We start from the raw sequence: 12,000 nt of genomic DNA, 5'->3' as shown, positions 1-12,000 counted from the left end.
TGTCCACTTTTAGAATTGGGCTCTAATTTATGCAATTAAAGAAAAGCAAGATGACAGTGGGAAGATGTGAGGTTCTAACAACAACCACAATCCATGTAGCCTATTGTTTTAGGTGGGACATGCAAAAGATACCAATAAACTGCTTATTAAAACCATTATAAGCTCCTCTGCCCTCACTGTTGAGCTCTTTCAGATCTCTCACCACTGAGAGCATTTGATGCAGAGAAGGTGGTGGTGACCCCTACACATGAGCTTCCTTTTGCTCTCCCTTCTAAGGGATGCTTTTCCTTGCCTTTGAGACAAGGCTCCAGCTAATGCTACAAGGGGGAGCCTGAGAACATCCTTCTCAGGCATAAAGTGTTTCTGTGACTATTTGAATACAGTAAAACAGTCTTTCAAATATTGTTTAAATAATATTAAAAAATATTTATGTAAGAAGGAATTAAGGAATTTCATCTATTTGCAGTTGTGCACAATTTCCAAAGCAAAGCCCACAGAAATGTTGCACAGAGGGACAGTGGTGGTAACAATTTTATACCATGGGGGTGTAGTCCATAACATCACTTGAGTTCAGTCCATGTTCACAGCTGAATGCAATTTAAACTCCCATTCTTACAGCACAATTGAAAGAGGGAAATTTCTAATGTAGAATAAAAATTCAAATAAAAAAAAGCTTTTGTCTTTGCATTTAAAAAAAAAAAAATAATGAGGCTTTGGGCTGGCTGCTTAGTACCTGAGACAAAACAGTTACTCCCTGCAAGGGCAGGCTGCTGCACCACCAAGATTTTACATGCAGGGTGGCAGATCAAGATCTGGCTTCTGGGACTGCAGGCAGGATGAGAGCAAAACACATCTGCTGGCTGGGAGCAGGGGCATCAGCAGGCTGCAGCTGAGCACTGCGTGAGGGTGAAATTGTAATGCTCCTAATTCAGAAGAAATGACACATTATGGTATGGTATAAGCATTTTATTCCATATTTCTACTCCCTACAGCATTTACTACTGAAATTGATTCTAAAAAGGAGGTGTCCTGATGAGAAAAGCTGACGATGAGGGGTCTGGCTTGATTTAGTTCAACTAAACACCTGGTCCAGCACACACAGGGCAAATGTCCCCATATAAAACTCCCATCCTGTTTTAATAAGAATGAAAAGAGACTAAGAGAACATCTCAAACACATCCCGCATGGTCACCTAAGACACAACACAAACATATTCATTTTCTTTCCTTTGTCTGGAACAGCACCCGCTGTGCCATGGGTTGATTATTCACTCTGGGACAGAGTGCACAGTTAATATTTTTTCTGTGAGCCACAAATAAACCACAGGACACATTAGCATGTGTTTCTTAAAATGTGCTCTTTACCTTCAGCACAGCATAGGCAGCATTTGAATCAGCTGCTAATGATCTGGAGCACTTTGTAGGTTAACATCAACATTCAATAGAGACCCATAAATTAACAGTGTATGTTTCTCATTGCCCCGGGGTTACAGCAACTAATGAAATTATTTATGTTTTTAAATAAAAAAGAATCAAGACCACATTGTTGGTTATTTTCTTTTTGTCAGATATATACACTGAGGTATATAACACTATTTATTTTTTTTCTTTAAAGCTCTCTAATGTTTTGGTAAGAGCAGTAATTTTGCTCTCCTAGGTGGTTTCTTTACTTTCTGTGCCCTTGAAGCAGTCCCTGCTGGATCTGGCTTTACAGGTGCTGTTTGAATCCAAATGTATTCGAAGTTAAACCAGCAAATTACTAGCCAAATCCTCAGCTCTGGCATGGCAGGCATGGCCATGTTCTTGGTGCTGGAAGGTGGGAGCAGGCTGCTGCTTCAGCTGTCCTGCCTCCACCTTCTCCTCCTCTGGCACCCGCAAGCTTCTGCACAAGCAGGAGCTCTCTCATTGCAAAGGGCGGGTCACAGCAGGGATCCACAGGGGGATGAATTTCTCAAAGAATTTGATTTCATATGGATATGAGTTTGTGACAGAATGAAAAAACAGATCAACATCACGTGTTTCTTCAGAGTGATTATATCATTCACGAACATGATTTGTCAGGAAAACCTTTGGAGACAGGATGGTCTGAAGCCAGACTGCTCCTCCTGGGCTTTCTGAATTCATTCCTTCCTAAAATCCACAGTCACCTGTTATTTACTGTAGAGCTATTTATTCTCATGGCCCTACAGAGCTGAGGGGGACTCACCCGTTAGGCTGGCTCTCAAACTCTTCTGCCCACTGCTCCTGGGTATCCTCCATGGAAAGGTCCACATCCCGGGTTGTGGCAAAATTGAACTCACTGCCTTCTGTCCCGTGAAAGTAGATGGAGTTTCCATCAGACTGGCAACTATGCTATGGACAGGAGCACATGAGAGGTGATGTTACATTTGGTTTGTAAGGTGTCCTGCTTCACACAGTGTCAGAGCTCAGAGTGAGCTCTGTGTTATCCAATGACTCACTGACAACTGAAACAAAATAAAAATTAAATAAGAGCAAGAATCTTTTCTCTTTCTTGACCCACTCCAGTGATGGCTGTGTCCTAATCTTCTACCTTTCTCCTTACAAACATACTGCAGATCATCGTAAAACATAGAAAAGAGGTGTGCCATCCATTTGGGTGTTTAATTTAAAGTATTATGTCTGGCACACACGCAACTGTGTGTACAAATAACTTTAGAAGTCTGTCAGATATTGCTGTGGGTATTTTGTTGGCACAAGGGTTTATTGCTGTAGAATACAGATCTCCATGACTGAATTTTTGCCAGAGGTGTTTGTGTGTAAAATTGCTATGCATTGTTATGCAGTAAACTTCGGGCCTGAACGGAACAAATGAAAACAAATGAAAAGGCTACAATTGCCATATTTAATTTGAATATAGCAAAAAATTAGCTCTAGAGGCAACCAGCTCTTGTGATACAGCAGACTTGGGGTCCTGAGGCTGCCCAAAAACCCAAAGCATCTGCTTGTCCCATTGCATTTTTGTAGATACCACGTCAGCAGCATTAAATGAAGCCACACATCTGCCCCAATGTGCCCTGACTGCCATGACTTCCCAGGAGTATCAACCTGGAAGAAGCTGTGAGGAGCACGTCAAGGTTACAGTACAGATTTTCTTATTTCCCCAATCCTATATTTGTGTGTCTGATCACATGCTAAAAGTCTGCAAAATCTGTGTGGAAGAAACAGATCATGGAAGCTTCTAAAGAAGGTCTACCTGTCTTTAGTGCAAACTGAGAACTTGGTATTTCATTGAATTGTTTGCATTTAAACAAACACTGATAAAATTAGAAATTAGTTAACACTTTTTTTTTTTTTTTAAATCTTGGTCACTTTAAAAGCAAAAGCTGAAGTAATAAATTATTAATTACAAGAATTCTGCATTCTTATGACAGTTGAACACCTGAAAAAGAGGTACAATAATGCTAAATTGCATTGACCTTTTCAGTATCATCCATGCAGTGCCCTCCTCTCTCTGAACCCCTTCACAACATGCCAAGGGAAAGAATGACGTTCACCCTTCTACATTTAAAAAGGTCATGGTAGTGTCACATTAAGTGAATAATTAAATTTTTAACAAAGAGAAAGATGTAGCAATAAATGAAAAGTGTCCAATAAATCTTTGTCTACGGGATTTTACAAACAAAGTATAAAGTAACACATTTTGTCATATTCTGTAACTCTTGCTTAGTTTATCAATGCCAAGAAAGGACATGATTGATATTGCTTTGTTGATGATTTTCAAGTATGTTTGCCTATAACTTAGCAATTAATTTATACTTAGGAATTTAATTTGTGACTACATTTTTAGAGGTGCCTACACATTGTTAAAAAAGATCTGAGTACTTGAAATCTGATTTTTGCATAAAGACTTTCTGATCTATACTTGACTTACTACAGCTCTATGTTATCACTGGCTAAATATAATTTAAAGAAATAAATATACTATAAAAATGTAAAGGCTGTTTCAACTGCAAAAATAAATAAATTCCTGTTAAAGTTTCTTTCTTGCAAAGAAAGGTCAAAGCAATAGAATGATTCTGAAGTGTTGATAATTTATCACAGAAATTAAATAGATTTTGTCACAAGTCTCCTTACTCTGTTAATGCACCATATGTACAGTGCACCATATATGCAGCTGTTGCAATTGAAAAGATGGGAAAATTTACAAAGAAAATATTTTATAACCAGCAGAAATTAATCAAACAGGTTTATATTTTACTCCTCTTTGAAAAACACTGTTTTTACTATGTAGTTATTTATAATTGAGGAATGGCTTTTGTTCACTGACTTTATCCTTCATGCTTACAGGTATTGCTAACACCAGAATTTTAAAGAGTAATTTGTTTATTTTGCTTATTGCTTTTCAGAATATTCTTCATTTGCCAAACAGAAATGAAGTATCCCTTGCCTGTCAATAAATCTGCCACAAAACTCCTATTATCTGCAAGTAGTCAAGTAAATATAATAAAATAAATATCCAGACTAAAGCTTAGTTCAAATTTATACATAACCCTTCACATCTTAGAAAAAACATAGACAAACAGATCCTACTGAGATAGTTATTACAATTGCATACAAGCTTTGGAAAATCCTTTGGAAACCTTACTTATTTCTCAGGTGTTAAGTTATATGTAAGTATATACTTGATAGTGGGGCATGTAATTAGTAATTTTTTGCCTGATGAAAGCCACCTGTTAAAATAAACACAAACCAGATAGAACTCCATTATCATTTACTGTTTGTATGTCCTTCTGCTGTCTAACAGAATATTTACTGAAGTATGTCTGATGGAGTTTCCATTTAGGTTGTCAAGATAAATAAATGGGCAGTTTGGCAAAAGGGTGAATACATAATTGTTTATGCAGTGGTGTATGATCAACCCTTTCTGAAAGCTCAGAAGGACATGGAAGCATAATTTATTTAATTAGTTCCATAAAACTATCTCTGTGCTTCTATACACAGCTACACAGTATCTGTGAATATGCATTTTATGCAAATTCTATGTGTTAATGACCCACACAACGTGTGGCTCAAATCAACCTCTGTTCATGTTCGCTCTGAATTTCATTTGAAACAGCTAAGCAGAAGAAAAGTTCAGGCTGGGGTTTAACTCCTTCTGTTATTCTACATACCTAGGAAACCAGTAAGAGAAGCTCACTGTCTTTTGAAAGAGTAAGAAAGATGCTCAAAACACATCTGTGGCTTTTAAAGAAGTTCTGAGGGAGGGCCAGCATTTTCTGGTACATTTTTGCTTCAGTGCTACAATATGGGATCCTGGACATGGGAGAAGCAGGTGAGGATCAGCCCCAGAAAGGACCAAGGCTCCTCTGCTCATGATCTCATCCTCTCCTACTTGCCACATTTCCCTCACCTGTTTATTCCTCACCCTCCAATTCACACTAAGCTTCAATATTTTTCTTTCAATTTTCCAAGCAATCTCTATCTGTCACTGCTATTTCTGCTTTTTTTTGGGGGGGTTGTTTTTTTGGTTTTGTTTTTTTTTTTTTTTTGTTTGTTTGGTTTTAATTTTTACATTTGATGGACTGCTCAGGGGTGAATAACATCAAAGAACACTCAGCCAAATTTTGCAGGAGCAAAAGAAGCTCCACAGGAGATGATTCCTCACTGGCATCACCCCCAACTGCCTTGTCAGCCTTGCTCAACATCCAGGAGGCTGCTGACTGTGTTGGATTATTTTGTGGTTTTGTACTAGGGCTTGAATGGATTAGAGACTGAATTGAAACCATCAGACTGATTTTCTCTTGGGTTCAACCCAGGATTTGAATCCAAGCTTTTAGAAACGAAGACCTGAAGTACAATTTACATACTGTGCTGCCTCTTTCCCAAATTAAAGGCTTTATACTTGCAGTGCAGGTAGTCTAAGTACTTCCAGTACTTAAGGACTGAATTTTACAGGTTTTTAAAATCATTCTAAAGTGATAAAAAATGCGTAATGAACATGTACTCTGTTTTGAAACTAACTGGATTAAGTTCCCCCCAAAATGAAGATACTGCAGATCTCCCTATGTACTTAAGATTAAAATTTCTTCTCTGCTTCATTGGTTTTTACATTAAATGATTTATAAGATAAGAACAAATTAGCTCACTGTGCAAATTTTGGAACTAAAGAGGCTAAATGAGAGCAACTTGTAGGGTATTTCTCCTTGTTACCATGGAAGCATCCGTGGTAGGTCCAGAAATAAAGCGGAGTTTTATTGTGCATTTAAAGGGAGATTAAAAGCATATGAAACATTTAGTGTGTCCTTGCACAAATTAGAATACTGAACAGTTAACTAATTTGTGAGGAAAAATTAATTTAGAGAATAAATCCTTTGACAAATCTGATAACCTTAATTAAACAGAGTTTTCTCCCAAATCACCCACATGATAGAACATAGGACACTTGCAGGAACTTGAATGGAGCCACTTCACGACAGCAGCTACTTCCCATTGTTTGCAACCGGAGCAGGACTATCAGCCTGCCATAAGTAAACTCTTGTATTCCTAAATAAACATCTCCTGCCTCTTGCCAAATGAAAGGAAGCCAAGTTCTGTTCAGGGACTGTGGTCATCCCAAGAGTCAAAAAAACCCCTGTTTAATTTCATCTGGCACTACCAATGCTATTATTCACTAGCTGCAATTGTAAAGCCATTGCTTTGCATGAATAGGGCAAAATGAAAATTGGCTGGATGCATTCCCATATCTCAGCATCCTTTGATTTGCTTTCAACCTAGTCTTCATTCTGAATTTTTTGTGTTCCTAAAGTTTGTCTACTGGACAGTTAGAGTATCGCTGCTTTTTCCCTATTTCAAGGTCTAGCATGGCTCATCCTCACCTGCCTCCACCACCTCCCACATACACCATCTCATGCCTCACTTCCTTGATTGGTGATACTTGCCACTATGTCTGCTGGTGAGATGACCAAACTTGCATGCCCTTGCCCATTCTGTCCACCACATATGGCAAGTGCCCCACAAGATTATGTCCTTCAAACACTTCCCGGGTGCTTTCCTCCACAAGCCTTGCCACTGATTATGCTGCAGAATGCACAGCTTAAAGGGATGAGCACTATCCCCTCTTGCAGTACTTCCTTCTACTCCCATATCTCCCTGGCTCCAGCTTTCTCCTCTTTTATAAATGGATGGCAATTTCTGGGGACACAGGCTATCTTTTCATTTGTGTCTGAAGAAGCAACAGTGGTTCATTCCTTGCTCAGGACTCTTTGGTATTACAATGGTACCACAACTACAAAAAATACAGTTTCATGCTAAAATCACTGTTATCTATGAATATTTCTAATCTATGAGTATTTCTAACCTATGAGTACAGTTCTTAGCTGAGTTGTCTGTGAGAACCAGCAAGTCTTACTAATTCAAGTGAGCTTTCTGTTGTACATTATGAGGCCATTAGCTAATAATTTAAAGACACAGACTATGGAAGAGAGTGGTGTATAGTTCCAAAATCAAACTTCTGCCAAAAGTCTCTCACCCTCTTTATACTTTATACTTCTTACATATCTCCTCTTCTACCTACAGCTTTCACCTTTTTTTGGTGGGGACTTTTAGGAAAGCCTCTTTTTTTGTCTGAGATGCAGAAGGGTTTCAGCTGGGACTGCTCAAGACCATTGGGCAGCAAAAGCAGAGAAATTAAATTAGGTGAAGCAGATGCTTTCCAATTGGACCTTTTCATAAATAAATACTGACCAACTTTCTGAAGCATCTAGATGGCTTAAGAGCCCCAAATAAGATCTGGGATCCTGTATCGTGTAGCATGCCAGGATGTTCTCCATATTTTTGAAGTCCTGTATGAGAGCACCACATAAGGAGACATTTGACCTGTTGTCTGGGAGGGACCTCTGGAGGTCTCCTGTTCACCCTTAACATGTGAAGTAGCACAAGTGTCAACCAGATCAGCCTACAGCACAGTTGCAGCTAAGAACACAGCCCTGAGGATTTTTAGAAGCTCAAAAGATGAAGATTGGGAATGCAAACAGAAGTACTGCAGTTCATCCAAACCAGCTTCTGTCCCAGTTGTTCCAATCAAACTTGTGAATCAATAAATACCTCCTGGCTTCATAGGATAGGATTTCTTTACTTGGAGAGCAGAACAGAGGGCAACTAAATGATACAACTATGCCATTTGGTGAAGCATCAACAGGAAACACTAGTGTGACATTCTTCAGAGTAACAGTTTTTGGCTGAGGTGTTGCATATTTTCTTCCTGGAGCTCAAAGAGAACACTCAACAAGGAAATGTTGTTCGCCTCTGTGTCTTTGAAGTATCCACAGTCATCTTTACTATCATTTAATTAGGTTTTTATCAGAGACGAACACTGATGCCCCTCTTCCTGTTACCTCTCCTGGGCCTAATGGCCCTGGTGATTCTTCCAGACAGCTGTAGCCTCACCATTTATTTTTTGGCGACATATCTTGCATTGGAATGAACGTGTTGGGCATTTGGGCAGTGCCAGCTTGCAAAGGGCTGATGGCAGATGGAAAGAAATCTGCCCAGTGTGCCTTCACCTCTACATGAGCAGAGGGCCATCAATTTCCCCCATTAAGGAGTTGTCACACAGCCCACCCAGCTGGAGGAGCATCTCTGATAGCCAGGCTGGCTGGTGTGTGCTATTCAAATACAAAACACACTTGAAAAGGAAACTAAACTATCATTTGTCAGCAAATTGAAAATGCATGGCTTTGACCACAGCCAATTTTTTAATGACTGTAATATTTTAAGTGATTATTTTTGCCACTTCAGATTGCTCCTTAGAGGGGAGAGGGTTTTTTTTTTAATTAAAATCTAGGCAATGCAAACAGATGAGATATGAGAAGCAGAGGAACAAGGAAAAAAGATGAAGAAAATTAATTAAAGCAGCATTGACAATGGAGTCATAAACGAGATATTGTATCTTTCTGGGAATGAGTCACGCAGGTTTTAAACATGTTTAGATTTTGACATGATAGCAGGTACAAGGATAGATTCAGTCTTAATGCAATTGTACTCTGTATGCAAACTCTTAGCCTGTAAAGGTATGGTGGCAGAATTTAGGAAAAGTTCTAATCTAAATTCTGTGGATTTGACTGTTAACACTTCTGGCCTGAAGTCCCTTTTTTAACAAAAGGAAAATCCACAATGTGATTAGAATACTTTCCCATGAAATAAACAGGGCTTTAATCTTTCCCACATGCTACATTTTTACATCATTTAGTGTAGGTTACAGGACAAGAACCTTGGCTGCACAAGCAGGCCAGGTGCACTGAAGGTTATAGTGCAACTTCCCTTCCCAAAACAACGGGATGAAACTTGTCCTGTGATGTGGTAACAGTTTACGAAGTCTGTTTTCACTCATTGATTCCTATTACAAACTGTTATTCAAAGGCTGGTACTCAAAACACTTTGCTTGTTTATGAGTGATTCGTATAATTTGCATCATCCTTAATTTTCTAGGACATTTCATTATATTTGTACAACGTCGGTCACGGTGATGACCAATTTCATTAATGAGTCATTTAACTGGCATGAACTGTACTATTCCTCTGTGTTATTGGAAACTATTGATGTTTCGAGCACTCTGCAGTGAGCATGATTAAACCTCATCTGCTCTTCTGAAAGTAATGATGTCTATTTACACCACTGTAAAATTAGAGTGAGAAAGAATCAACCCAAGTAGCTTCTATTCTTTGGCATCTAACGGGTCAATTCATGTTGTTTTTATTAATGTGCATCTCACAGTGACCCACAAAGACCAAATTCATTCTTTCTAGGAGGCAGGAAAGACCCCTGGTGCTTTGACGCCAGCCCAGAGCTAACGCTGGCTCCCTGCCACCCCCACCACACTTCTGAGCCATGGGGAACTGGCATGGAGAAAGGTGCAGGTTCAGCATCGCTGCCTGACAGCCACTCTCAGCTGCTTCAAGTACTCACAGCACCACAGTCAACAACCTATCAGTTCATATGATCCCCAGGCATTGTATCTAAGTCTTATTATTCTAATTAGAAGTGTGATTATTAAAAAAAAAAAAAAAGGCAAAAAAAAAAGCAAGACAAGGTCCATGCATGGGTTAGATCCAGTCCTATGGATAGATAGACAGATGCCTCCTCGTGGGCACAGCTCAGAGTGCCCACATCCTCACAAAAGGGAGCCAGTGGACAGGTTTTGTGCATCCTGCTCTTCTTTCTTCGCCTCTCCTCCCTGTTCACACTACTTCTTCCACCCACAGAGAAGCTGGAATGGCTCTCAGATGAGGTGCAGCAGGAAGCCTGCTCGCCTCTTCCCAGGAAGATGTGGTGGGTAAGGGCTCCTGCGAGGCAAAGCAGCTGGCTAGAAGGCTGGTTTTGGCCCACAGACCAAATACTGCCTCACTATATCTTACAAAAAAACAAGAGTCTTATCAGAAGCATCTGTATCTGTAGAATTTTGTCCAATATAAGGTCATAGCATTCTCAACCTGCCATTTTCACCTAGAGCATCACCTTTCCTCCTGCAAACAACTATATTTGGTCTAATTAAGACAGTGGGTACCTCAATCCTTTTTAAAACAGGATTAAAAAAAAAAAAAAGAAAAAAAAATTTGTTCATTTCAGCACAATTAAATCCAACAAAGATATATATGGAATATCAGGATGTTTGTTTTGAAAGAAGACTATCCAATGCAATCCCTATTAATTAACAGAGTATTTAGAGATTTGGAAATCTGCTCTGGAGCTGGGGGTGTGGAATAGCTAATTCAACCTTTTTTTTTTTTTTTGCCAAACTCCTAGGTCTGCGTGCTTGTCTTCCCTGCTGAGTGACACACAACAACACAGGTTCAGGAAGGACTCGCAGACCTAGGATGTGCACAGCCCTCATGTGCTCAGGGTGTGGTGAAAGGTCACGGACTTTTGTGGACACATTTTCAGCATATTTTTCTGTGTGAGTGTTCAGTTCTCCCACACTCTTCTTACACAGCTTTCTCTTCTGCTAAGCTGACATGCATTTCTGGAAAATTAGAATGAACTGAAGGGTGATGACCTGTTACTTAAAGGACTTACTGTGGCAGGATATTGATATTGGAACATTTTCAGGGCTTATTGGTCATGTCCATAGAAGTCAATAACAGGTATTAGGTACCACTCCCTGGTCTTAAACTCAGCTTCCTCAATGAGGCTGGCACAGACCTTCCCTCATCACCCCCATCCCATGCCATGCCAGGTTTCATGCTCACAGCCCAGCAGCACTGACAGCCTCAGGTGAAGCCCCCAAGTCCTGCAGACCAAAGACATGGATGGACTGCAACATTCAGCCGCTAAGTGAAGAGTATTTGCAGGCAGCAGTTCTGTAACTGGACTCTTCTCCAAAGTGGGTTAACACATCATGAGCAAATACATTGCCACTGTAGTGTCTCTAATGATCTATACAGCTTTTTCCCAGATGTGAAAAAAATCCAGAGACAGGTGGTTTTGTCTCAATGCTATATTCATGTAAACAAAGCACATGAACTATAAGACTGCTGAGGTTGTCTGCATTCTCAGCCTCAGTTTTTGAGCTTGCACATCCAATCTCAGGCCTGAGAAATCAGAGAAAAGTGAAAAACTTGGCAAATATTGTACCACAAACCACAAAAATTTATGGTCAAATATACAAGATATATGAAGCGTCCACTAAAAATTAGGTCACTTTTCTGTTCTATAGCAGTAGAAATCCAAGAAACATTACTGAAGGAAGAAGACTGCATCTTTTCCCCAATGAGCTATGGAGTCTTGAGAACCTTTACCAGCTCTCAGAGCATAGCACTGTGTCATGCCTTGCAGCAATCTCAACCACCAGTGCAACATCTTAACCATGCTTGGTTGCAAGGCTGTGCTCACGCTCAGAGCTGTCACTGTAAATATTGAAATGCAGTCAGGAATTTATCCTGTTCATGCAGTCCAACACAGATAAATACATTCCAGTGGATCCAATTAATCTCCTAAGGGTTGCTTGGCCTTGCTAACGGTGTCTTGTTTGTCTCTTTGCTGTCTT

General features: G+C 39.7%; 1 protein-coding gene across 1 annotated transcript in view; it reads right to left on the bottom strand.

The window, feature by feature from the left end:
* RELN (reelin) overlaps positions 1-12,000 on the bottom strand; it is a 288,920-nt gene that overhangs the window by 115,257 nt on the left and 161,663 nt on the right. The window contains exon 11 of the mRNA XM_051610928.1: positions 2,206-2,351. Within this exon, the coding sequence (XP_051466888.1) occupies positions 2,206-2,351 (146 nt within the window). The remainder of the gene's footprint in view (positions 1-2,205; positions 2,352-12,000) is intronic.

The sequence above is a fragment of the Apus apus genome, chromosome 1 (assembly GCF_020740795.1).
Source record: "Apus apus isolate bApuApu2 chromosome 1, bApuApu2.pri.cur, whole genome shotgun sequence".
NCBI lineage: Eukaryota > Metazoa > Chordata > Aves > Apodiformes > Apodidae > Apus > Apus apus.
This window is presented reverse-complemented; position numbering and strand designations above follow the sequence as displayed.